The sequence below is a fragment of the Corythoichthys intestinalis genome, chromosome 18 (assembly GCF_030265065.1).
Source record: "Corythoichthys intestinalis isolate RoL2023-P3 chromosome 18, ASM3026506v1, whole genome shotgun sequence".
In the NCBI taxonomy this organism is placed as follows: domain Eukaryota; kingdom Metazoa; phylum Chordata; class Actinopteri; order Syngnathiformes; family Syngnathidae; genus Corythoichthys; species Corythoichthys intestinalis.
Window position 1 is genome coordinate 29,323,047 of NC_080412.1, and position 27,802 is coordinate 29,350,848.

Here is a 27,802-nt window from a genome sequence, read left to right on the forward strand (position 1 = left end):
AAGTATTTAAGAAATCAAGTGGTGACTGAGTGAAGAAATGTTAATTTGAACAAGTGGAGTGAAGTACGGAAATGAAGGAATGAAGAAAGTCACTGAGGCAGCTGAAGGAATGAAGGAAGTCACACGGTAAGACAGAAATCATCCAAAAGGAAGTGAAGCAGATGTGACTTCATAATTAATGACACGTGCAATAACAACTATCAAAGCAATTGAAATTATTCAAAAAAAATTCCAACCAAACTATTAAAACTTTAATTTTATTAACCTCTGGGCCATGACTGAACCGTCTGGTGCGGAAAAAGCGAATTACGCGAGGGAGAACGACTTTTATGTTGAAAGGCAAACCGGCAGCGCGCTGCGTAGCACAGTGCGAATGGCGTTTCGATTACTGCTAAAGGGCTAAAGCTAACTCGCCAGTCAAGTAGCCGACTAGCTGTCAGTGCGGTCGGTGACGTTTTCACTCGGTCAGTGACGACGGCGACGAGCGAGCCCGTATCACCGAACCCCTTTTTTGTTCGCGTTCCTACTCTTTTATCACCTTTCTCAAACGCCCCACGTAGCTAGACTTGTTCCATCCGCGAAAAATATAGATTGTGCTTCCGCTTCTTTCCGTTCCGCTTGGTGTAGTTTCCTCTTTCCTTCGTCGTAATCTCCCTTCTTCACGGCGGAACATCGTTCGAGTTCGGGGGCTGCGGACAGCCGGGACGACGGCGTAGGTCCGCGGGCCGCGGAGAAGGTTGGCTTTCAAGCGAGCTCGGCGGCGGTAGACATGATGTTGTCGAAGCGAGCGTGTCTTCCCAGCGAATCAGCGAACATGTCGGGACAGTAAAAGGACGAACCAGAACCGGACTGGACGGACGGAGTCTGGCTCGTGTTCTGCTGGACCCGCTTGAGCGTCTCCGCTGCAGTTTGTCTCCGCTGCAGTTTGCCATTTATTGTTTCCCGGGACAATTCAAGATTTGCCCCCCCACCCCATTCCCAAAACAAAAAATTAAAACATTAACTGGCTGTCATTGATTGTCAGGCAGTGACACTTTTTGACCCGAGGTATCAGAAGTTGGATTTTTAGATTTGAACGTCCTTCAAGATGACGTCCAGCACGCCAGCAGATATGGTGAGACATCCCATCCTCCGAAAAAATGATGACATTGGTTTACACCAGGACCTCTACAAACGACTATTGTGGTAGTCAATTGATTTGCAAAGAGTCGACTCATCCGCTCATATAGATATCTCATGTTATTTCCTGTTATATTACTCTGGGTGCAACATTTTGCTGGAAAAGTAGACTAAAACATGATGACAAAAGTTGGACTATAAATACAAAAGCAGGTGTTTGCTTTTAAGCCAACTGTGCAACAGACTACAATCGCTCAATACGATTCACAGACTATCAAAATAGACGAAGATCGATTCGATCATTGATTGCTTGTCGATTATACAATTGATCAGGGCAGGCCCACTTTACCTGGTGACGCGGTGCCTGGTAGGCATGTGCCGGTATGAGATTCGGACAGTATGATAACCTTAAACCAGAATATCACAGTTTCACGGTATCACGGTATCGCAATTACAGGTCTAAAATGTGTTAGTTTTAGATACTAATATATGGGTAAAAAAAAAAAAAAAAGCTTTCCATTGAACATGATTTTTATTTTTCAAAACAAATTAACAAATTGGAACGCAAGTATAATGTTAATCAACATTATTACCATAAGAACAAAAACAATTGAATTATTTTCCTTAAAAAGCACATGTGTATGACTCGTATCATGTTTACATGATACACACACTCTTTCTCAAAATAGACAGAGAGGAAAAAAACACATGTTTTACCACCACTAGACACACTAAAAACACTGGAGTTAACTCTCGTAGCTGGTGGGAAACGTTCATGACTGTGTTTACTAACCTTTAATTTTGTACAAATGCGAAATCATATTGAAGGTATTGCATCGTCGGCAGCCACCTTCCGCAAACATGTTTTACATGTTGGTTGGCCCTCCTCCTCTAAGCCGCGGCCGTCTGTAACTTTTCTGTAGCCAAAGTATTCCCATACAAGCAATTTTGTTTTCTTCGATGGGGGGAAAAAAACTTTTGGAGTTTCACCTCCTCCAGCCATCGTGTAGCACAGCTGACTCACTGACATTGAGCTACAACCACTGGGGGAGGGTTGAGCCTTTCAGCTGCAAGCGAAGGTTTTCTCCCTGCATTTTTGGGACATAAAAAATAGCTAATACCGTAGGGACGGTATGACGTAAAATTTTGCGGTTTCGAAACCTTGGCGTTTTCATACCATGATATACCTCGAAACCGGTGATCGGCACATGTCTAGTACCTGGATTTTCATGTTGGCGTCACTGTCTTTTCGCTGACTGTGGAAATCTGCAAATTAATGCTGTTTATATTTGCCACGACATAAGTTAGACCAAAAAATGAGGGTTTCCACAAATAATGGCTCCCACCCATAAATTTGACATTTGATGAAGCAAAGTGCGAATAACTGGGGGCCCACTTTTGCTGTTTTCCCAGTTGGTGTGCCCTCGCCTCCAGTGTTTAAAAATAGAATGACAGCACGGATTGGGGTAAGAATAACCGGTCTTATTTTTCAAGTGCCAGATGAATCCTTAAAGGCGTTCGTTCAAGCTCCACTTCTGACAAGTATTGCAATCCAACCAAAAGACAGTGGCACTAATTAACCTAGAGGATGTGCTGTTTGACTAATGTCAATGAGGAATAGCTATTGATGGCAGGGAAACCAATTTCTGTTCTTTTTAGTTCTTTTTGAATTTTTTTTTTTTTTTTTAAAGCAAATGTAATATTTTAATGATAAAATACAACATTTGAGTGAAACTGAGCACTATTGTGAGCCAAATAGTGTGACTAGCTACAGTAAACCTTTGTTTTTGGATGAAAAAATGTTTTAAAACTAACTTGTTCGCTGTCATTAACAAACAAGAGTTGCTCCAGAAATAAACCATTAAATTTTGACTTACAGGTTGTCCCTGGGTTACGAACGAGTTCCGTTCCTACGCTGGCGACGTAACCCGAATTTCCACGCAAGTCAGAATTAACCCTTAAAGTACCCCAAATAACTCCCTAAATGTCAAAATAACTATCCAAAAACATGTATGTCATTGTACTGTCCTTGCCAAGATGTTGAAGCGAAGCCCTAACTAAACACCAAGCTAAGCTCCGAAATGACGATGCCAGACGTCCGTGTGGTTTGCTAACTTTATTCAGTTGCTCATGACTTCAACACTTGCAGAATGAAAGAATGAAATTAAATCAGGTTCATCCTCAATAACAGCAATTCAAATTTGCGTTCATAGCTGATACAACAATAAGAATCCACACATACGATTAGCATGCATCAGTTAGCCTTCGCACATCAACAAAAAAAATGACTTCAACAGTATTTGACCCCTATTGAAAACGCACAGTAAACAGTGCAAAAGGTGTTATATACAGGTGTTGCCTCTGTGGATGCTTCACAAGCAACAAATGTGTGCGCAGGCTTGCAGCTCTTTCCCCTCTCACTCGCCTAGACGACTTCGTGGGAGCAAATGGCTCTTCCTTGTGTGTGTGCGTGCTGTGTTCTTCGTTGGCTCAAATACGTTCTTCGTGTGTACATGTGCTCTTCTTCGTGTGTGCAAATACTTTCTTTGTCTGTACATGCGCTCATACTCACGTGAAGGAATACTATCTGCTCTACTCTTCCTGAGCCTAAATAAAAGCATGCATTACAAAAAAAAAGTCAACAATATAAAAAAATGACTGGAGACTCCGGCGTCGTGGAGTTGGGTACGTCGTAACCCGGGGACTACCTGTATTACCAATTACTAGGGATGTCCCAAATCTGACCACGTGATCGGAAATCGGGCTGATTGTGCCATTTTTCAGTGGATCAGAATCGAGTGAAAAGGATCGGGTTTTTAGTTTGACGAAAAAAAGTTTATTTACTAGGCTTTTTCCGATCATGTTTTTTTTGCTCCCGATCCAATCTCGATCGTTTTAGTTTGAGTATCTGCCGATCCCGATATTTCCTCATCCGATTGCTTTTGTTTTTTTTTGCTCCCGATTCAATTCCAATCATTCCCGATAATTTTTCCCGATCATATACATTTTGGCCATGCATTAAGAAAAAAATGAATAAAACTCGGACGAATATATACATTCAACATACAGTACATAAGTACTGTATTTGTTTATTATGACAATAAATCCTCAAGATGGCATTTACATTATTAACATTCTTTCTGTGAGAGTGATCCACGGATAGAAAGACTTGTAATTCTAAAAGGATAAATGTGACTTTGTATATTGTGACTAAATATTGCCATCTAGTGTATTTGTTGAGCTTTCAGTAAATGATACTGTAGCCATTTAACTGTTCTGCCCAAATGCATGATGGGAAGTGCAACCATGACTGTGCGTAGTGGCACCAATTGATATATCTTCTCTGCGTTGGGAAATAACATAGGGTGCTAAGAAAAAGATCAACTACTACCTTGCTTCCCCACATTGCTTCCCACGATATTTCTAATTGTTGAGAGAGGGATTGTAAGGCTTTAGCCAATTAAAAAAAGGCTCCAAAGACTGCTAAAATTCACTCTACTCATTTTACGCTGACTTTTAGCTCTATATATAGGTAAAACGGCGCCATTATAGATTGAACGCGACAATGCGTGAGTAGGTCGTGCAGCGCATGCGTTAATTGCGTTAAATATTTTAACGTGATTAATTAAAAAAAAAATTAATTACCGCCATTAACGCGATGAGTTTGATAGCCCTACTTTAAGCCAAAACTAAAGACTCTGGATGAGTGTAAGACATTTTGTCTGTAACGTTAGATACAATTAGAAAACGATTTAATTAAAAAATATATAGATATTAAAAAAAGGTATGTCCGATATTTTTTTTGCCGATTCCGATGCTGATCGATCAGGACATCTTTAGGATGTACACACGCACATATATGGCGGAAAACACTCAGGTGACTTGAAGTTCCGCTCTGAGACCCCCAATTTGGCCAACTTTCAAAATTGTCCGATCTGCATGTGTGATATCATTGGAAAGCTTAAAATCTCAATTTTCTGGGGGGAGAAGAATTTTGATCAGGAGGGCATTTAAAAAAAAAAAACAGCAAAACCCGAGGTGAGAGCACACAAGAGCAGAATTAAAGATGCCTTGACTTTAACAAGACATTATCGCGTAGTTACCGGTACCTTGTTTCGATCCAAAAACTCCACGTAGCATGTATCACCAAGTGTCAAGACACAGCTGTGAATGGCCACAGCTGGATTTTTGGGGGGATTTTATGGGTGAAACATGGTAATATAACAAGGGTAACGATGCAGAATTCGCAGACATCAAGGAGAGGTCGAGATATTATTTTTCATATATTTACCCTCTTACATGTTTTTTTTTTTTTTTTTTTTCTTTGTTGATCGATTATTTATCATCTAAAATATTGGGGAAAATGCGACGGTAACAAAAAAATACAATTAAGTGATAGTTATGAGGTAGATATCCGTGACCTTTTTACAGACACAATTTTTTTCATTGTGACTTAATTTGTTTAAAAGTTTAAAATATGCGGGTGAATAATTTTTTAAAGTCTTTTTTTTTTAAACGAAATATGACACATCAGTTAATGATTCTAAGCTAAATGACAGACATTTCAAATAATATAATTGCTGAGCTTTTTTTTATGGCTGGGTTGAAACAAAAGCGGTTGCGCGACGTCTGTAAACGGGGGTTTCCAGGGTAAAAACGACAAATTTAAAAATAGTTTGGGGGCTTAATGCGCCACGAATCTGCTATGGCAGCATATAGACATATTGTTCTATCAAACACAACAGATGTTTTGGCTTAAAATACAGCAGTTTCTTTTAAAGAGGGGTGCAAGAAAAGAAACTGCTTTTACAGCCTTGTCCGTGTTTTCCGCCATAGTATATAAAGGGCTAAAAAGTAACAAAATAATCCAGAAATACAATGGCATTGCCAAAAAAAAAAACAAAAAAATATATGCGTTTTATACTCAGCAACACTCCCGGAAAAGCGGGAGAGGTAGTAACTTGAACAGTACAGTACTGTAAAATGTTAGGAACTTTTGTTCAAAAAAGAAGAAAAATTCTGGATCGGATTGTAACGCGGTATCGGCAGATTCTCAAAATCCGGTAACTCTGACTCAGGTAAAAAAAGATGCGATCAGTACATCCCCGTCATTTACAACACTAAACCTTGGGAAACAGATCAACATCCTTCCTCGTTGCTTCTATATTGGATTTGATGTTAATTCATTGATTAACTCATTGGATCACTGTCAATGGCGGTGAATAAGGTAAAACTAAAAAATATATATATATGGCAGAAAACAGTCAGGTGACTTGAAGTTCTGCTCGGAGACGCCCAATTTGGCCAAACTTCAAAATTGTCCGATATGCATGTGTGATACATCATTGGAAATCTTAAAATCTCAATTTTCTTGGGGAAGAAAAATTTTGCACAGGAGGGCATTTAAAACAAAACAAATGTTTTTTAAACAGCAACACCCCATCTGGAGGTGAGAGCACACAAGAGAAGAATTACAGACGCCATGATATTAACGGGATATTATCGCATATACTTACCTTGTTTCGATCCAAAAACTCCATGTCGCATGTAATCACTGAGTGTCAAGACACAGCTGTGAATGGCCACAGCTGGATTTTTAGGGGATTTTATGGGTGAAACATGGTAATATAACAAGGGTCGCGATGCAGAAATCGCAGAAATCAAGTAGGTGTCGAGATTGTCTTTTTCATATATTTACCCTTTCAAACGTTTTTTTTTTTTTTTTTCCCAATTTTTCTTTGTATGGATCGATTATTTAATCATCTAACATATCGCAGAAAATGCGACAGTAACAAAAAAATACAAGTGAAAGTTATGAGGTGGATATCCGTGACTTTTTACAAACGCCATTTTTTTCATTGTGACATAATTTGTTTAAAAGTTTAAAATATGTGAGTGAATAATTTTTTTAGGTCATTTTTTTTTTTTTTTTTTTAAACAAGATATGAGGCATCGATTAATGATTCTAAGCTAAAAACCACAGACATTTTGAATAATAAATATAGTTATTTACCTTCGTTTTATGGCTGGGTTGAAACAAAAACGGTTGCGCGACGTCTGTAAACGGGGGTCTCCAGGGTAAAACGGGCAATTAAAAATAGTTTGGGGGCTTAATGTGCCATGAAACTGCTATGGCAGCATAGAGACATATTGTTTTATCAAACACAACAGTTGTTTTGGCTTAAAATACAGCAGTTTCTTTTATAGAGGAGTGCAAGAGCAGAAACTGCTTTTTCAGTCTTGTCTGTGTTTTCCGCCATATATATACAGTACAAGAATGGGGTAACCAACACATGGAAAACGCTAAGTGGCTATTTCTAACTATTTTTCAAAGCTTTTTGGGGGTTTAATTGGAAAAAAAAGTACATAGCTGAGAGAGTGAAAAGAACGTGACCTCAGCAGCACGCTGTTTTTCTGACATCATCTCCACCACGCCTGAGGCTTCATGTACGTGCCAATTGACAGACATGCACACTTGACACATCATTGATTGATTGCGCAACTCATTGCGAGTTTGTGCGACGCTTCCTCTTCGCATGTCAACCGACCATCCCGCATTTGCGGAACCGCCGACTTTTTTGTCTATGTGTGTGTTTAGGTGGAAAATCCCTGAGCGAGTGTTGGCAGGTTTTACAGCACTCGAGCCCAAAGAATGTTTGATTTCTTTTTTTGTGTGAAATTTTGCTTTTGAATTTAGTATGTGTGTTACATTTCTGATCAGTGTTAATTTATTTTTTACGTTAGCTTTTCTCTTGGTATTTTTGTGGTTTTCTATTTGTTTTAGTGTTTCTTATAAGAGCTATTACGAGATGACTTTCTGTTAAAAATGACCACACAAAAAACATACATTTAAAATCACCCGTAACTGATTCACAGTGATTAACAGCGATAAACATCAGATCCATACTAAGACTGATTGATTCCAGTCACAACGGTATGGACGTTAGGACTGGGAACCTCTTGGTACCTCATGATACGATACGATTGTGATACAAAGCTCACGATAATGATGATCTGACGATATGGCGATACAACAATTATCGATACATTGGTCAGGAAATCATTCTAGGATATTCTACAAACAACTAATAAACAGAAAAACAAGCTTCTGCTGTGAATTGGAATGAATTTATTGCTTTACCGTAGTAGACGTCCAATCCGTTTGAAGTGGCAGGGTGTCATTCGCTGCCATCCCTCCCACTTCAAACGGATTGAACGTCTATGACCGTCAGTGGCAGCCAATGGCTGGCAATGAGGTAATTTTGGGCCATTTAAGGTCATTTACCTGTTGATTTTCAGTAACATCCTGTTGATTTTGGGGTATTTTATGGGTCACTTCCTGTTTATTTTGAGCTACAGAACATGAAGTGACCTGGGAATCACCCAAATGAATAGGCAGTAGGGGTGTAACGGTACACAAAAATCTCGGTTCGGTACGTACCTCGGTTTTGAGGTCACGGTTCAGTTCATTTTCGGTACAGTAAGAAAACAAAATGCAAAATATAATAAATGTGCTAGTTGTTTATTACACACTTTGTGCTTTAAACAATAGGAACATTAGCCTATACAAAGCTAGAATTCTGCTAAAAAAGTAGCGGGTATTTAAAGATAATAATCCAACAACAATTTGCCTTTCAGACCCTGCGTATTAGTCAGCTTTGTTTCTGAAAGAAAAGAAAAAAAAAGTCCTGTGCTAAAGAGAAAAGCAATCCCAATGACAAAGATTTTAACATGTATTTTCCAAATGAAATGCCTCAATGAATCATTTTTTTTTCTTATGAACGGTTTTCAAAAGGTTTATTGGTGGATTTTCTCAAGTTAAAGCGCCACACAGAAATTAATCTATTTGTGTAAGCGGGATCTTATTATTTAATTACAGGTGTTTTAGCTCATATCAATGTATTTTATTTAAATGGGTTATTATTTTTTTTTGTTATGTGTTTATATTTTACAAATGTGATGTAGTATTAATTTATATTGTATATTTTATGTTGTATAACTTTAGTTCCTACTTGTTTTGTTGTGATAGGAGGGTTTTGTTTGAACACGGGGCCGTGTTGGTTATTATTATAGCGGTAAAACAGCAGTAAATGAACAAAGACAAGTCAACTGTCTTCGTGTGCGTCGCGTTGAGCCGCTTCTAGGACGCGTCTAACACGTGGCCGCACTGCGACTGGTGTGCATTGGCTGATTGACTTTAACCCTCGCGTTTCACTGCGTTCTCGCAACGGCCACGTTGTAGCGCCGTTGACGTTTCTTATACTGTCCTACCGTGTTGGTCCTCATTATAGTAGAGAAGACGGAGTAAATATAATCTACACAAAGAAACTGTAACCCGATCGACTCACAGCCTCGAAAAGTAAGGATTACATTACGTTAGAAACTCGTTCGGTACGCCTCCGTTCCGAACCGAGGACCCCGAACCGAAACGGTTCAATACAAATACATGTACCGTTACACCCTTAATAGGCAGTGACTCCAACTCAACAGGAAATGACCTGTAAATGCCCTAAAATGAACAGCAAGTGACCTGTAAATGCCCCGAATGTTTTTTTTTTTTTTTTTTAAATATCGACACCTTTTTAAAACAATACCTCGATTCTTGACAGGAGCATATCGATAACCTTTTGGGATACAAATTATCACAATATATTACCATTTCGATTTTTTGTCACACCCCTAATGGACGTCCATTCCCGTCAATGGCAGCCGATGATTTAATTTATGAAATAACATTAAAGCTGTTTGAAGTTTAACCCTAGGAAGGTTGTTGATCTGTTTCCATATTTTCAGTGTTGTAAGTGGTAATATGGTAAAGTCGCTATTAGAGATGCACGATAATATGTTAGGAATGGCTTACTTTTAAAGGCATTTTTGTGCAACTTTGGTGTTTACTCTCTAAGTAATTGTTGCCAAAAGCTTACCATTACACAATGTCATTGCCATTGTTTAGATGTTGGAATTTACTACTTGTTCACATTTGATGTGGAAAAAAATAGCACTAAATTACATTTTTGCACAGTAACATTTGATCTTTGTATACTTTAACATTTTACATACATATTTGAATAGAATTATCGGCGTGACATTATCGGTTATCGGGTGAAAGGGGCAGGAAATTATCGGTTATCGATATCAGTTGAAAAATGTATTATCGTGCATCACTAGTCGCTACGTGATCAATGTAAAAACAGTTCATTTTTATAGTAACTCTGGTTCGTCTTTCCCTGACAAAGAGAATTTTTGAATATATTAATGGTTTTAAACAGTCATTTTAGGAAGGTAACAATTATTATTATTTTATTTGAATGATGATAACCTTGTACTGTAGTCTTTTTATACATCTGTGTGTGTCAGTCTTCTCTGCACGCATGTGTGTGTGAATGCCATCTGGTAAATTCCAGCACAGATGAAAATTTTGCTTCCCTGCAGTCTCACATGGTGAGCTGCGTCCTTCAGTGTGAAGGAGAAATGAGGAGGGGGGAAAAAATTCAGCGTTGTGGATGTGACTGTTGACTGGAGGCCGCTCTTCTCTCTCGTTTTTTTTTTTTCGGCTTCATCTTACCCACCGTTGTGCGCGTTTGCCCTTTAAATGTCTTTTCGGACCCCCTGCGTATTTCACGCTGCTGGTGAAATGCACATCGAAAACTATGCACCATCATTAGGGAAGTCAGTAGAAAAAGAATATTTGTACTGCTGAGTCGGCTCTGGATGTTCCCTAATTTGTTGTTGATTCAAAGGGCATTTACATTATTCCTTATAGATATCTGGGCAAGGTGGTTAATCCGTCACTCGACTTGTGGGTCTCAGTATCTTTTCACAAATTCTTTTAATGTTTTTAGTGACTTTTATTTTTCTGTATTTTGTGATTATTGACTTGGTATTGGGCTTTCAGGTAATCACGTAATGTGACCAAGTAACTATTTTTGATGGTCAAAGAAATGGTGAAGTAACTATTCTTATTTATTATTATTTTTTAATTTGGATGTATTCATTAATTTGTGGTAATAACTAGGGTTGTTCCGATCATGTTTTTTTGCTCGCGATCCGATCCCGATCGTTTTAGTTTGAGTATCTGCCGATCCCGATATTTCCCGATCCGATTGCTTTTTTTTGCTCCTGATTCAATTCCAATCATTCCGGATAATTTTTCCCAATCATATACATTTTGGCAATGCATTAAGAAAAAAATTAATAAAACTCGGACGAATATATACATTCAACATACAGTACATAAATACCGTATTTGTTTATTATGACAATAAATCCTCAAGATGGCATTTACATTATTAACATTCTTTCTGTGGGTCTCAGTATCTTTTCACAAATTCTTTTAATGTTTTTAGTGACTTTTATTTTTCTGTATTTTGTGATTATTGACTTGGTATTGGGCTTTCAGGTAATCACGTAATGTGACCAAGTAACTATTTTTGATGGTCAAAGAAATGGTGAAGTAACTATTCTTATTTATTATTATTTTTTAATTTGGATGTATTCATTAATTTGTGGTAATAACTAGGGTTGTTCCGATCATGTTTTTTTGCTCGCGATCCGATCCCGATCGTTTTAGTTTGAGTATCTGCCGATCCCGATATTTCCCTATCCGATTGCTTTTTTTTGCTCCTGATTCAATTCCAATCATTCCCGATAATTTTTCCCAATCATATACATTTTGGCAATGCATTAAGAAAAAAATTAATAAAACTCGGACGAATATATACATTCAACATACAGTACATAAATACCGTATTTGTTTATTATGACAATAAATCCTCAAGATGGCATTTACATTATTAACATTCTTTCTGTGAGAGGGATCCACGGATAGAAAGACTTGTGACTTTGTATATTGTGACTAAATATTGCCATCTAGTGTATTTGTTGAGCTTTCAGTAAATGATACAGTAGTCATGCCCAAATGCATGATGGGAAGTGGAACCAAGACTGTGCGTAGTGCTACCAATTGATATATCTTCTCTGCGTTGGCAAATAACATAAGGTGCTAAGATAAAGATTAATTGCTACCTTGCTTCCCCACATTTCTTCCCATGATATTTCTACTCGAAGGGAGAGGGATTGTAAGGTTTTAGCCAATAAAAAAGGCTCCAAAGGCTGCCAAAATTCACTCTACTCATTTTACGCTGCCATTTATCGCTCTATTTTGTAAAACGGCGCCAATACAGATTGAGCGCGACAATGCGTGAGTGGGTCGTGCAGCGCATGCATTAATTGCGTTAAATATTTTAACGTGATATATTTTTTTAAAAAAGTAATTACCGCTGTTATTAGGATAAATTTGATAACCCTACCTTAAACCTAAACTAAAGACTCTGGAAGAGTGAAACATATTATGTCTGTAACGTTAAATACAATTAGAAAACGATTTAATTAAAAAGTATATATATATATTTAAAAAGGGCATGGCCGATATTTTTTTGCCGATTCCAATACTTTGAAAATGACGTGATCGGACCCAATCGTACAAATTGGGGGAAACTGAAAATATTCTTTTTTTTTTTTTAATTAAAATTTACCTACATATTTTTAAATAAAGCAATCTTAAATATTGTCTTTTTTTTTTTTTTTTAAGTGTTTTTTGTTAAAAATAAGGGTCAAACAGTAAATATTGTTGTTTCAGTTGAATGCAGATTTGAAATAAATCCAAATGATATACTGTACTTACATTGGCTTTTTTGCTGGAAAACTGGAAAATAGTTTTGGGTTCCAATGAACATTTTCAGCAAACATGTAAAAACCAGAGTAATAGAACCATAAATAACCTGATTTATATGTAAGCTGAGGAAGGCAAAAAAAAACAAGAGATTTCAAAATGGTTTGTGGCAGCCCGAGTTTCAAGGTCCAGCTGATGAGTGCATCTCTCCAGCCCAGGCCAACAGGAAGTCATTAGCGTGTAGCTCCACAGGAAGTGGTCACGGACAACCCATCTCGTGGTTATCGGTCGACAGGGCACAGGAAGTGCGCTGGAAATTGATCTGAGGCTGGCGTAGCCAACATCAATATTTGCTTTAGCTCACGTTGTCTCACACGTGCACACAGTAAAGAAGCAGCTGGGTCAGAGTCCTGTCCTTCATTCTTCAGTGGACTAGTGGTGACCTCATCAGCGGTGACATCATTATCATTGACCCTGAGGGACAGTTTTCTGCATGTTTGCTTTCACGCATAAACACGCAACGCCTTTTAGAAGTATTGACGCCTGCTAAACATCTTGACTTCATTGGCTGCCATTGAGGGCAGTACATGTTTTATTCTTTTGACTAGGAGGAATGATTGGATGTGTGTAGCCATCAAATAAAAGCTAATGAGTTACCAGGCTACGGGAAGAAAAAACATATGTTATTACTAGCAGTGTGCCCAAGGGCGTGATCCCGGGGCCCCTCTTAATTCACCACACATTACTCCTAAATGCAATATTTTGTGCATTATGTTTAACAAATGGCAACATTTTAAAATTTCCTTTCAATACAATAAATACTATGACCAATAAAACTGCTTCTAAAACACCAAACAATTCCTTTTCCCCACTTTTAGATCAACCTGCGACTTATCCTGGTTAGCGGGAAGACCAAGGACTTCTTGTTCTCTCCCGACGACTCGGCAGCTAACATCGCCAATCACGTTTACGACAACTGGCCGACGGGTGAGCCGCCTCAAGTGCCATTTTAGTGACAAACTGGGACCTTTTTCTGTCCCGGGCCTTCAAAGACTTGCATGCTTTGACATTTGCAGACTGGGAGGACGAGCAAGTACGCAGTAACAACATCCTCAGGCTCATCTACCAGGGACGCTTCCTGCACGGCAATGTCACGCTAGGAGGTGAACGCACACTTTTTGTCCTCCTCACACATTGCAACTCTCACAGACTTACATTCTCACTCTTCCACACACAGAGTGTTGTTGGAAGCTTTTTTTTTCTGTCGCGGCAGAACAGAGGGTGCTCAGTACTCATGACAAACGGCCTTTGAGCCAGACAGGAAGTAGCGCGCGAGCGGGAACGCGCAGTCGGGAGTTGACTTTGGGTTTTCGGGGCAGACGATTCGTTTGTGACCTTTCTCCAGATCTGCAACAAACAAAGATTTATTAGTACAGGGTGACCCAAAAAGATGCGTACCCATGAAAATTTCAATTGTGACTTTGATTAAAAAGCTATTTATTTCAAATTACAACCACACATTATTCAGTTTATGGAAGACCATTCACCAGAGTTTCAGCTATTTCTGTCAATTTTTAGTCAATTTATGGCTTTCCCAAGATGTGTTCCAAATGTCCACCATTCCGTTGCAAGCAAACCTGTACTCGTCTGACAAAGTTGTCAATCACTTTTACACACTCCTCTTTCGGGATGGCTCTTATTTTTGCTGTGATGGCAGTTTTCAGTTCCTCAATTGTTTGTGGATTTCCCTGGTATACATTGTCTTTGAGGAAACCCCACAGATAAAAATCTGGGGGGTTAAGATCTGGTGAGTACGGGGCCCATTCCACATCGCATCTTCTGCTTATGAGTCTCTCTTCGAACCTCTGCCTCAACCAAGCAATGGTTTCGTTGGCTGTATGAGGTGGTGCCCCGTCTTGCTGAAACCATTGTGAAGCTCTCACAACCCTTCCCAACCCGAAAGAGGAGTGTGTAAAAGTGATTGACAACTTTGTCAGACGAGTACAGGTTTGCTTGCAACGGAATGGTGGACATTTGGAACACATCTTGGGAAAGCCATAAATTGACTAAAAATTGACAGAAATAGCTGAAACTCTGGTGAATGGTCTTCCATAAACTGAATAATGTGTGGTTGTAATTTGAAATAAATAGCTTTTTAATCAAAGTCACAATTGAAATTTTCATGGGTACGCATCTTTTTGGGTCACCCTGTACAATGGAGAACAAAGAGTTTTGTTGTTTTGGTTTTCCTCAAATGCATTTGTTTGAGAAAATCCAATGCTGAGTTAAAGTAAATGTTGTTTTCTTCTAAGAAAATTCTATTTTCACATTAAAGGGTATGTAGCGGCAAAGGGGGTGTGAGACATCAATAGAACCGTTATGTGCCAAGATAACAAATATTGATAAAGTTAACAAAAAAATCAATCACATTAATGAGCAATTATCGAAAATAGATCGAAAATGACGAACATTCCCGAAAGTGTTCCGGAAACAGCCGAACGGGGTGGGGACGTCACGACAAGTGATTGACAGACGAGGCGGAGCCAGGTGCCATTGTTTTTTAACGACGAGAGAGTAGCGTTGGGGTTTGTTTGACGAAAACATCACAAAAATGGTTCAAAACTGCTGTGCTATGTGGTGTACAAATAGTTATTTATCGGAATATAGTATCCATGAGTTCCCGAACGCGAAAAAAAAAAGCTGGACTACGCAGACAATGGGTAAAGTTCGTCCGTGCAAAGAGGGCTAATTTTCTAGACACAGCCTCCGGCACGCTTTTCTGTGGTGCGCATTTTCCACCTGAAAGCTTCTCGAACTATGGACAAGTGAAATCGGATTTTGCTAAAAGATTGCTGCTCAAAGGAGATGCGGTGCCAACCATACACGCGCAGCTACCTAAATGTCCCGAGATATCAAGAAAGAGGACGATGAGTGGCAAAGGAGACTAAGGCTAAGCAAAGGAGGGGAGCATCCAAGCTCGAAATGGCCAGAGTGAGTACTCTTTTATAATAAAAAAATGTCACGCATTGGATACAGGACTGGACACATGTATAAATTATCGTTTGTAAAATATATAGAACAAATCCTCTGATCCCATTCATATTTGTGTCTGTTGGCAGAGCGAAAAGCTATGATAGCGCAATAAATGATAATTATTCTATGCATTCCTTTATTTTGCAGTCACGGTGTATCAGCTTCACAAAAAGAAATGCAAAACAAATCATTGGTGTTCCCACAAGATCTGCTGCCGATGTTTCATCAGTGTCATTGCTCCCCTCAATTACCGTTTCATTACGCTGCATTGGCGTTCGTTTGGGCTCAAATTGGTAACCTAAACCACCGATTAAAGCTTCGTAACTCTCCTCGTCACCATCAGATGAACATTCGTTACGTCCTTCTACGTCGGATTCGTCGCTGAAACTAGAAACGAAATTGTCTGCCATCATCGCCGCCATTCAGTATTAAAGCACTGAGCCTTTTTCTTGTTGAAGAAACACCCCTCACTGTCAATTCTGAATTCTCTTTTATTGACAACGAGGGGTGTTTCTTCATGAGGGAACCTGGAATATGTGCAGGACGAACACAATGCATCAGCATAAACAGCTCAAAACACCCCTAATTCTCCCCTCACTAGAAGGAATTATATTGATGCAGACAGGCGCTGCCCCCCTAGTGGCCGGTGGCACTCTCTTCACTTGTCGTGACGTCACGCACACAATCTGCCAGATCTCGGGCGCCGGTCGTTTTAGCTTGACAATCGAGCCAAATTTCTCTCATTTTCTTGTGTGTAATTACACGAAGTGGCATGATATGAATACTAAAGGCATGCGTTTATGGATAAATGATGGAATATTAACATTTTCCCAGGGCATGACATACCCTTTAAGGTTTGGAGATTTTCCAACAAAACAAATACATGTGGTCACAATTAGGCTACATTTTGCTCAAAATGATTTGTTTTCTCAGTAAAATGTGACAAATGAAACATTTGAATGGATGAAAGATGCGGACTGGACGTAAATGGAGTCGGTGACATAATTTGCTGGATGACACTTAATGACATTTGTTATAACCATTCATTAATGCTCATGACAGTGTCATGTCATAACTATGACGGTCTTTATGTAGGGCTGCAGCCATCGAATATTTTAGTAATCGAGCACTGAAAATTCCATCCATTAATCGAGTAATCGGATAAAACATTTTTTAGGTAAAGAGCAATTTTGAATATACATGAGAAAACAGGACATTTCACCTAATATTGAACCATTTTTAGATAATCAATGTCTTTATTTTAGATGCACATTGTTGCAAACTGCCAACAATTGCATTTCAGATGTGACTAGAAAAAAAACAACAAATTTACTGCTTTCACTCAAAAAAACTCAAGATCTTATCATAGACTTCATAATGATATTGACGGGACACGAGGCGCAGGGCCGATTAATAGGGGGCCTGCATTGTTGGCGCGGCCGTCAAGGCTGACCAAGTGGAATCACAGACAAAGAGCTTTTTTTTCGTTGAACAATCCCTGAATTCTTTCTAGATAAGGACGCAAAACTCATGATTCTTGGTTAAAAGCAAAAAAAAAAAAAAAAAACCCCCCAAAAAAAACGAGCAGTTAGCATTTATTTTACATAAATATGTCGAAGTACGATGCTAGTCTCTTAGTCAAGGTGGCGGCCGCCATATGTAAACGGAGCTTTTCCAGTGAAAATTCTTGTGAATAAATCCTTAAATCTCTGAATTCAATATAGATATGGACGTAAAACAGTCTTGATTCTTGGTTGAAAGAAGCAAAAAAAAAAAAAAAAACGGGCAGTTAGCATTTATTTTCTGTAAATAATTCCAAGTACGATGCTAGTCTTTTAGTCAATGTGGCAGCCAACATATTTAAACAGCTTTTACGTGGAAAATTCTTGTGAATAAATGCTTAAATCCCCAAATTCTTTATAGATATGAACATAAAACAGTCTCGATTCTTTGTTTTTTTTTTGTTTGGTTTTTTTTTCATCCCCCCCCCCCCCCCCCCCCAAGAAACAAACAAACAAAAAAACATTCTAACCTTTGCTATTTTTGGAAGTCATTTAATGTTGTGAATCAACTGTTAAAGTTGTTAAAATTGCTCCTGTTTTTGCATTAGTTCCCTTCTGTCTACTTTCGACATGTGAAAGTTTTTAAACTGTTTCATCATTTAAAGATAGATTCAAGTCAAGATTTTGTCGATTTAGGAGTATTTTAGATGAAACGTTACTTAGGTTTGCCAGGAAGTTTCACTACAACAGAGCGTTTCTTAGAAGTCAAAACTTTAAAATGGCGGCTGTTTACTAACGCCGCCGAGTCTGCCATTTCGCATGTAGTTTTATATGCATGTGATATCTAAGCGTAGATTGTACGCTGTCGGCTACAGTCAGGAAATATTGGAGCCACCTAGCCGAGCATCGCATTTGCTACAGCGTCACAACAAACACTCTTCTCTCTACGTGTCTCTGACTTTTCTCGCGTCATTCAACCAACGTAGTAACGCATAGTAACGCACATTGTCTCGTTGCCGAAACGATGACAAAATCCGAACGGAGAAAAAAAACGTAATGCACGAAAAACATACAGATTTTGAACGTACGGCGTACACATTTAAAAATCAGTGCTCACTTGTACAAATTACGCCGAACTTGACAGGTATGAGATAATGCCGCAAATAATGTTAATTCATAACGTGACACAGATGGACTCGGACCACAAATAGGATATTTTGCTCATGTGGTAAACGTAGCTGCTAAGAGAGCTGTAGTGTGTGCCCCCGCCTAACTTTACAAACAGTAAAGATTGTTCTCAGCACTTTTATACAAAATTTCTTCAGATCAGTAAGAAGTAAGCACATACAGTACATATTATGCACTAAAATGCAATTTTTATGTGATGGCATTGTTATTTTTGCTTGTTAGCAAAATAAAAAAACAAAACAAAAAATAATAATAACACGTATAGATTTTGTTTCAGAGCATTAAATGTATTGAATCGAATCGAAAATAGTGTCCCTCATATCGGAAATCATACCGAACAGTGACATAACTGTATTGTTGCATCCCTAGTTAAAAGTAGTCTGGGCAAAATGTCATGCTTACAGCTGGCAAACTAACACAATTTCTCGAAGCGGACAAGATACCTCTATCAATTTTTAAAATTAAGGTACTCAAATTATTTGAGTAATCGTTTCAGCTCTAGTCTTATGAACCCTGTCAAATAAAATGTTACCAAAAACTCTTGGATGAAAATACTTTTTACCATTAAAATACTAGTGACTCACAATGCTGTTCGAAATTTGCACGTTTTTAAAGACACAAAACGGTTCAATTTTGTCTTAAGTTGGAGTATTACAGTGGGGCAAATAAGTATTTAGTTAACCAGTAATTGTGCAAGTTCTCCCTCTTGAAAATATTAGAGAGGCCTGTAATTGTCAACATGGGTAAACCTCAACCATGAGAGACAGAATGTGGAAAAAAAACAACCAGAAAATCACATTATTTGATTTTTAAATAATTTATTTGCAAATCATGGTGGAAAATAAGTATTGGTTCAATACCAAAAGTTCATCTCAATAGTTTGTTATGTACCCTTTGTTGGCAATAACAGAGGCCAAACGTTTTCTGATATTTTGGCCCATTCCTCCATGCAGATCTCCTCGAGAGCAGTGATGTTTTGGGGCTGTCGTTGGGCAACACGGACTTTCAACTCCCTCCGCAGATTTTCTATGGGGTTGAGATCTGGAGACTGGCTAGGACACTCTAGGACCTTGAAATGCTTCTTACGAAGCCACTCCTTTGTTCATCTGGCTGTGTGTTTTGGGATCATTGTCATGCTGAAAGACCCAGCCACGTCTCATCTTCAGTTCCCTTGCTGATGGAAGGAGATTTTCACTCAAAATCCCTCGATATATGGCCCCATTCATTCTTTCCTTTACACAGATCAGTCGTCCCTGTCCCTTTGCAGAAAAACAGCCCCAAAGCATGATGTTTCCACCTCCATGCTTCACAGTGGGTATGGTGTTGTTCGGATGCAATTGAGTATTCTTTCTCCTCCAAACACGAGAACCTGTTTTTCTACCAAAAAGTTCTATTTTGGTTTCATCTTGATGTGAACGGCAAGCCATTGATGCGGATCCAAATCACAGACCAAGAAACAGAAATAGTGAACGTTTGTATTTAATAAGTACAACAAAGGGAGCACGCCAAAATTGCGAGTATAACAAAGTACAACTAAGGGAGCACGCTATAAGACGCGAATATAACATAGTACAAAAATCTAATTACAAAGTTCACAAGGGCATAAAAGTAAAATGATCAAACCAGGACACGACCGTAGACACGTCAGGAAGCTCGAAGGAGGATGCACACACAGCGGTAAGCAAGGCAAGTAACATGCAAACAAGCAATAGTCCGACACTCGCAGACTGTGACAGGAGTCCTTAAATAATGAGCGCTCCTAATGCGCCACAGGTGTGCTGCCACGGCCCCGCCCATCCAGCTGAATCAGATGCTGGAATGAAAAAATAACTGAGAAGGCATACAGATATGACACATCTGACCATAACACATTCTCCCAGTCCTCTTCTGGATCCTCCAAATGCTCTCTAGCAAACCGCAGACGGGCCTGGACGTGTACTGGCTTCAGCAGGGGGACACGTCTGGCAGTGCAGAATTTCAGTCCCTGGCGGTGCATTATGTTACTGATAGTAGCCTTTGTTACTGTGGTTCCAGCTCTCTGTAGGTCATTCACTAGGTCACCCCGTGTGGTTCTGGGATTTTTTCCTCACAATTCTTATCATTTTGATGCCACGGGGTGAGATCTTGCATGGAGCCCGAGATCGAGGGAGATTATCAGTGGTCTTGTATGTCTTCCATTTTCTAATAATTGCTCCCACAGTTGATTTCTTTACACCAAGCGTTTGACCTATTGCAGATTCAGTCTTCCCAGCCTGGTGCAGGTCTACAATTTTGTCTCTGGTGTCCTTCGACAGCTCTTTGGTCTTGGCCATAGTGGAGTTTGGAGTGTGACTGACTGAGGGTTGTGGACAGGTGTCTTTTATACCGATTACGAGTTTAAACAGATGCCATTAATACAGGAAACGAGTGGAGCCTTGTTAGACCTCGTTAGACCTTCTTAGAAGAAGTTAGACCTCTTTGACAGAAATCTTGCTTGTTTGTATTTGACCAAATACTTATTTTCCACACTAATTTGGAAATAAATTCTTTAAAAATCAAACAATGGGATTTTCTGTTTTTTTCCCACATTCTCTCATGGTTGAGGTTTACCCATGTTGACAATTACAGGCCTCTCTATACTTTTCAAGTAGGAGAACTTGCACAATTGGTGGTTGACTAAATACTTATTTGCCCCACTCTATATCATTATAACAAGAAGAGTGTTAAATACTGCCATTTCAAATTTGTCATTTTAGCACACAAATATACATTTTGTCTTAAAATGGCATATTTTACCGTTCAATTTCCCTCTAAAAAGCCTGTATTTGTTGTTGTTTGTGTGTAGGCCTGAAGCTTCCCGTGGGCAAAACCACCGTCATGCACTTAGTGGCCCGAGAGACGCTGCCCGAGCCCAACTCCCAAGGTAAAGCGTAGCACATCGTGTCTGATACTTATCAGTGTGCGCAAATATTGTGTCCTTTTTGCGCTTAGGTCAGAGGAACCGGGAAAAGCGCGGGGAGAGTAACTGCTGTGTGATCCTTTAAACTGAACTCCGAAAATCTCCGATGCCTCCTTTTCTGAGAACCGCCTGACCCTGCCTCGGGTCCCTGCTGTCTCATTACAAAAACACAGCCCACGTTAGACCACTAAACTGGATTTAGCTTTTGTTTTTAAACACTGTAAGCCTTCTCACACATACAGTTTGGAATTGACTGTGAGCTGGTTGCCATGGGGACGATGCCTTCTTTTCTTTTGAATGCTAACAAGTGCGCTAATACGCCAACACACACACACGTGTGCTGGTGTCCATCTTGTTGCCAAGAAGTTGCTCCATAACGGCGTTGTCTGCACAGATTTGTCATTTTCTCAGCTTGAGTATTCATGTTTTTGTTGTAATCATGAGTTATTAATGATGTTCATTTTGCACAATATACCACGTGCTTCTTTATGCACATTCAATTATATGTATGTATGTATGAACACTAAGTGAGAGTTTGTATGCAAGTAATCCGTGTACAGAATGTCATTCACTTCCGGTTTCCTTATGATTGACATTGATTTTATTGTGCGTTTTCTTTTTTGGGGTGAAACATTATTGTTGCAATCAAATATGTACAAGAAATAGACATTTATGGTTGTAAATAGACGCCTACACAAACCTTTAAACTGAATAAAGCTAAATTATGTGTCACGTGACTCCGGTGATTTGCTGATCTCAAATGAAGACATGCAAAGTATGTGGTTATTGTGGTGTAAGATTAACAAGTCTTCGAATGAGGTTTGTACATTCCATGTAATCATTACAAACATTGTTAACTTGTTGACTGTACAAACAATTTAAGGAAGAGGAGTTCAGCAGTAGGAGCTCTTGACTAAAGAGTGACTTTACAGTCATTCCGTGCCTGTGAGATGTAGTAACCGGCTAAAAATTTGTAGTTTGTATTCCATGAGACTAGTTAGCGTGTGAGTGAATCCGAGTGTAGTCACAATAAGCGATATTTCAACTATCGTGTGCATGACGCAAACAGAAGCTGTTAGCTTTAGCATAACATGTTGATACTTGTCTGGAAACGTCACTGCCGAGTGGAAGCACTTCTGACTTAAACTTGATTATGCTTCCACCATCTGGTCAGATCGTAGAACTGCAATATAAACGCAAGTTAGTCAAATCAGAACTACAATATAAACGTAACTTTCATGCACGAATTATGTTTTTTTTTTTTTTTTTTTTTTTTAATAAACGTTTTTTATCCAATCCATATATGACAGTGGTCTTATATCTATGGTCCAGCGGCTAGTTGCAGCCCAGGGGGCAACATTTTGCAACCCCCATTGGATATCCAAGTGTAGTACGTATTATGCTTTGCGATGAGCAATAAAGTCCGTTTATGTTAATTAAAATATAATGAATACATTAATTGAAGGGTCCAGTTTGGGGCAAAAAAATATTTAAATAGTCATTTAAAACATCTTTGAATAAAAAAAAAAGCTAATTAAAACAAGCAATGAGTAATAAACAATAGAAATAATAATATTAACTTTAAATTAATAAATTGGTTACACTTTATTTAACAACGATGTCATAAGACTGTCATAAGAGCATTATAATTATGGCATTACATTGTCATGAGCATTATTGAATGCATATTATGACAGATGTCATTAAGTGCCATCTAGCAAATTATGTCACTTTTGAAAAGATAACTTGAGTTAGACAACATTTGCCAGATGACGCTTAATAGCATCTGTCATAATAAGCATTCATTAATGCTTATGACAGTGTCATATCAAATCTATGACGTTCTCATGACACCAATGTCCAATAAAGTGTTACCAATAAATTAAAACATATTGTAGCAACGTGAAAAAAAGAAGAAATATATAAATTCAAATAAGCGTGCCCTGTGTGTATTTTGCTTTGAGATTTATATTTATTTATTTATGTATTTAATCGATATCTTGTAACCTTACAAATCTTAACTCTGGCTGCCATTGACGGCAATAGACGTCCAATCCATTTTAATCTTTTCATATAATCAAACGTTGTTGTGCCATACATTTAATGCTGCAAACAGATTTTTTGTCATTTGAAAACATTTATTCAAAATGTAGTCAAGCATAATTAGCTGTATTACTTTTCAGAAAGCAATTTTTTTCAATGCACTCTTTTGTTTTCACTCAAGACACTCCAGTTCAGTCACCTATAGGTGTTTAAAAGCGAGAACAAACAGACTGAGGAACAGTTTTTTTGTTAAAGCCATCTCCACCCTGAACAGCCATACAGTGCCCTCCATAATTATTGACACTCCTGAAAAAGATGTGTTTTTTAGCTTCTAATATTTTTTTTTAATTCAAATAATATGGGACCTTAATGGAAAAAAAGAGAAAAATCCAACCTTCAATACAAGTGCATTCGTTCAGTGAGGGAAAAAATCCCACATAAAGAAAAAATTATTTGACATCGAATAATGTGTGTCACAATTATTAGCACCCCTGGTGTTAATACTTTGTACAACCCCCTTTTGCCAACAAAACAAGGTCTGGGGACTGAGATGGCCATAAGAGGAGCTTGATTTTGTGTCTGGTGAACCATTTCTGTGTAGATTTGGCCATATGTTTAGGGTCATTGTCTTGCTGAAAGACCCAGTGATGACCCATCTTCAGCTTTCGGGCAGAGGGCAATAGATTTTGATTTAAAATGTCCTGGTATTTCAAAGCATTCATGATGCCATGCACCCTAACAAGGTTCCCAGGGCCTTTGGAACCAAAACAGCCCCACAGCATCACTGACCCACACCCATACTTCACAGTGGGTATGAGGTGCTTTTCAGCATGCGCATCTTTCGTGGCACGCCAGACCCACTTAGAGTGTTTGTTGCCAAAAACACATTTTTTTCAGGGGTGCCAATAATTATGGAGGGCACTGAATGTAACACCACATCACCCAATGTCCAATATTCATTTAAATGGAATATCATCTGCAATACTTACTAAGTGCAATATTCAATGCCTCACTGTCAACTTCTGCTGCGTAACTTCTATTCACAGATATTCTATGTGCAATACTTATTTACGTGCAATAGTAATGTGCATTATTCAGTGCCTTCACTGTCAACTGCTGCCACTTCACTTCAATTATTTGCACTGCCTCAACATAGGACTACCTCATACTTATTTTATATTTATTTAGATTTTATACTTTTATTCTTGCAAGCCACTTTCAAGATTTTTACTTGTCCTGCACCGTAAAGGGAGATGCTCCACAATTTCATTGTACAACTGTATAATGATGACAATAAAGGGCTATTCTATTCTATTCTATTCTATTCTATTCTATTCTATTCTATTCTATTCTATTCTATTCTATTCTATTCTATTCTATTCTCCTGAAAAAAAGTTTTCAGTGCTACTAGCTGAAAGTTTAACGATGACGTGCAAAAGTTTCCAGAAGAAACAAACAACAGTGTGTCAATAAAGTAAGCTTGTATCACCTGAGGATCAATTAACCACGTTGTGTATGCCCGACGGGAGCACAGGTGCAAATTGCAAAAACAAGTCACGTCCCCCGAGTGAGGCTCTGACATGTTTGTTTATCGACACTCGCGTATCTGCTTTAATGATGTGTTTCTTCATCAAAATGTTTTTTTCTTATCAAGTGGAAAACATGGTGCTCCTTATTGTCTCAAAATTATACCCAAAAATACAATCGGCAGTTATTTTCTCATTAGTAATCAATTTAAATGTGGATTCAATAAACATTTACATTTTAAAAGGAATGTCAACATTATTCATTATTTACAATAATTCATAAAGCTGCTTACATAATGGTATTTGTACAAAAATATTGTACTAATGTCCCCTTGACATGAGGAAATAAACACAAATATTTCCGTTTATGAATTTTTAAAAAATTGTCCTCAATATTTTGTGACATACAGAATACTGTACTCACTTTTTTAAGTTTTAGTGTACAGAAAAGCCAGCAAAATCAATTACTTAAAATGTTAATGCACATCTAAATATTTTGTTATTCACAAATATCTTTCATTGTATTTAAACAAAATAATTAAAAAAAAAAAAAAAAAAAAACAAGCAATTATTCTTCAAAAGAAGTAACATTCAAGAATCACTGGTTTTGAAACGTGCAAATTATTTCTCCAGTTCTCACCGCACTTGCAAATCTCGGTGGGGATGCTAATTATTAATAATGGGGCCTAATAATAAGTCCCGTGGCGCAGGCCGTCTCGGTTGATCTGAAACACTTTGTTTCCCAATTCATTTAAAAAAAAAAAAAAAAAAAATCGATCCACTTTTCCAGTTGTATTTCGGGTTTTAAAAGTGCTCTAGATTTGAAATGATTTATGATTGCTTCAAAAACCATGAGGTTAATATGAATAAAAGAAAATGGAAGATGTCAAAACTCTTATATGTCAAATTTAGGTGCTTTTCAGGGCTTTTTTTTTTTAATGTTCCATTGGAGACACTTTTTTTTTTTTTTCCCCCAAGTGTTCAGATATATTTTCCCTTCATTTGTGATATAATTCCATTCAAAGTCAGACTTTGCTGAGGGTGGGGCAGCTTACTTTGGGGTGAGCATCGCTCTCTCTTTATTGTAATTGTTTTTGGAGTCTCCGGTATGTTTTGTTGCAAAATGGTCGCCAGGTTACAAATGGTCCGATCTTGCCACATGGGATTCCAAACTTGTTGTTTTGGGCTCCAGTAGGTGTGTCTCACACGGTGGTGCGTCCCCTCATATGGGCAAATGTGGAGAGCGGAGGACGAGACGGGCCGGGGTTGGGAAGGCCGAGGGCCATGGATTTGTTCAACCCGGCCGAGGACCAGAACGTCTCCATGGTGCACCCGGAGTACTTCATCATCAGCGGATTGTCGAACCTCCCCCGAATCCATCTGTACTACGTCTTCCTCTTCCTGGTCTACATCGTGTCCGTGCTCGCCAACGGCACCGTCATGACTGTCATCTGCTTGGATCGCCGGCTACGTACTCCCAAGTACGTGGCGGTCTTCAACCTGGCCTTCGTGGACCTGTTCGGGAGCTCGGCCCTGGTCCCCAAGGTTCTTGACGTCTTCCTGCTGGGTCACCGCCGCGTCGCCTTTCACAGCTGCCTCACCTTCCTCTTCTTCTGCTACTCCTGCTTGTCCATGCAGTCCTTCAACTTGGTGGCACTGGCCTATGACCGCCTCTTGGCTATCATCTTCCCGTTGCAATATAAGGTAAGCCCTGTAGAGGCCGACTAAGATGGGCTTAAAATATTGGCTGCCATTGACGGTGATAGCCGAAAGTTGCTTTAAAAATGAACTGTTTTTTTATATTACCACATAGAACAAAGAAACTAAAGAGCTAGAGTTCTAACGGCTCTCCCTGCAGGTGAGGATGACACATCGCTTCATGCTGTCACTGATCCTAAGCTTCTGGTTGCTGGTGTTAGTCCTGGTGGCGGTGGCCACGGGGCTATTGACCCGGCTGTCCTTCTGCAAGTCGCTGGTGATCAACAGCTACTTCTGCGACCACGGCCAAATCTACCGGCTGGCTTGCAACAGCCACTACCCCAACTACGTGGTGAGCTGCGTCTACCCAGTGGTGATCTTCTGGCTGCCGCTGGCCTTCATCCTGCTTAGCTATATGGCCATCGGCCGAACGCTGGCCAAGGTGGCCACTTGGCGCCAGCGCATCAAGGCTCTGCGTACCTGTGCAGCGCACCTCTCACTGGTGGCCGTCTACTTCACCCCACTGCTGGTCACCTTCACGCTGATGGAGAACATCCACCCAGACGGCCGCATTGTGAGCCTCTCTCTCACATCGGTCTTCCCGCCTTTTCTCAACCCCGTCATCTACACGCTGCAGACACAGGAGATCAAAGAAGCGCTCGGCAGGCTCCTTCGGCGAGCGCACTGCCGCAGACATGAAGGAACTTTGAAATAGCCTGTAAGCGCTCCGATCGCTTCTCGCTTTGACTTATGGGCAAGAAATAGGGTTTGGAATACATGTCCCAATACTCTCAAGCGTCAATATATTCTTTATCCTCTGTGAAGAATACCACGGAGTTGTCAGGACTTTTTTCTTGATATGTGTTCGTAAATATGTCCAAAATTGTTTCAGTGTTTTGTTTTATGAAGTACTGTACATATAGTAAAATTCTCCTGACTAGATTTCTTATGGATAACATTCATGCTTCTAATTTGTTGTTTTAGGACGATGCTAGATTCATGGTCATTCCACACATTTGTATGGAAAAATATGAATGTTTTATAAAGTACTGTTACTGTATATATAAAGTGGAATATGTACTCC

At 39.0% G+C, this 27,802-nt stretch overlaps 2 protein-coding genes across 4 annotated transcripts; both read left to right on the forward strand.

The window, feature by feature from the left end:
- The first annotated feature begins 390 nt into the window (after positions 1 to 390).
- On the forward strand, positions 391 to 22,572 carry ubl3a (ubiquitin-like 3a). Its single transcript, XM_057821902.1, has 5 exons — positions 391 to 1,114; positions 13,669 to 13,777; positions 13,867 to 13,953; positions 21,338 to 21,415; positions 21,484 to 22,572. Exons 1-5 carry the CDS (start codon positions 1,088 to 1,090, stop codon positions 21,534 to 21,536), a joined length of 354 nt encoding a protein of 117 aa, XP_057677885.1. The 5' UTR covers positions 391 to 1,087; the 3' UTR covers positions 21,537 to 22,572.
- On the forward strand, positions 22,211 to 27,703 carry LOC130907052 (olfactory receptor 146-like). Of its 3 annotated transcripts, none has more exons than XM_057821897.1 (3): positions 22,211 to 22,270; positions 26,213 to 26,724; positions 26,879 to 27,703. In XM_057821897.1, the coding sequence occupies exons 2-3, from the start codon at positions 26,305 to 26,307 to the stop codon at positions 27,431 to 27,433; spliced, it is 975 nt and encodes a 324-aa protein (XP_057677880.1). In that variant the 5' UTR covers positions 22,211 to 22,270; positions 26,213 to 26,304; the 3' UTR covers positions 27,434 to 27,703. The 3 variants fall into 3 exon arrangements, with proteins under 3 accessions (XP_057677880.1, XP_057677883.1, XP_057677882.1); XM_057821900.1 differs by having other exon boundaries at positions 22,237 to 22,270; positions 26,216 to 26,724; XM_057821899.1 differs by lacking the exon at positions 22,211 to 22,270 and having other exon boundaries at positions 26,157 to 26,724.
- The last annotated feature ends 99 nt before the right edge of the window (positions 27,704 to 27,802 follow it).

Bases quoted from the DNA above. Each gene is read 5' to 3' on its own strand.
- LOC130907052 (XM_057821897.1), top strand. From the start codon at position 26,305: ATGGATTTGTTCAACCCGGCCGAGGACCAGAACGTCTCCATGGTGCAC. The intron at 26,725-26,878 runs GTAAGCCCTGTA...CTCTCCCTGCAG, and splicing joins TCTTCCCGTTGCAATATAAG to GTGAGGATGACACATCGCTT.
- ubl3a (XM_057821902.1), top strand. From the start codon at position 1,088: ATGACGTCCAGCACGCCAGCAGATATG. The intron at 1,115-13,668 runs GTGAGACATCCC...CCCCACTTTTAG, and splicing joins CCAGCACGCCAGCAGATATG to ATCAACCTGCGACTTATCCT. The intron at 13,778-13,866 runs GTGAGCCGCCTC...TGACATTTGCAG, and splicing joins TTACGACAACTGGCCGACGG to ACTGGGAGGACGAGCAAGTA.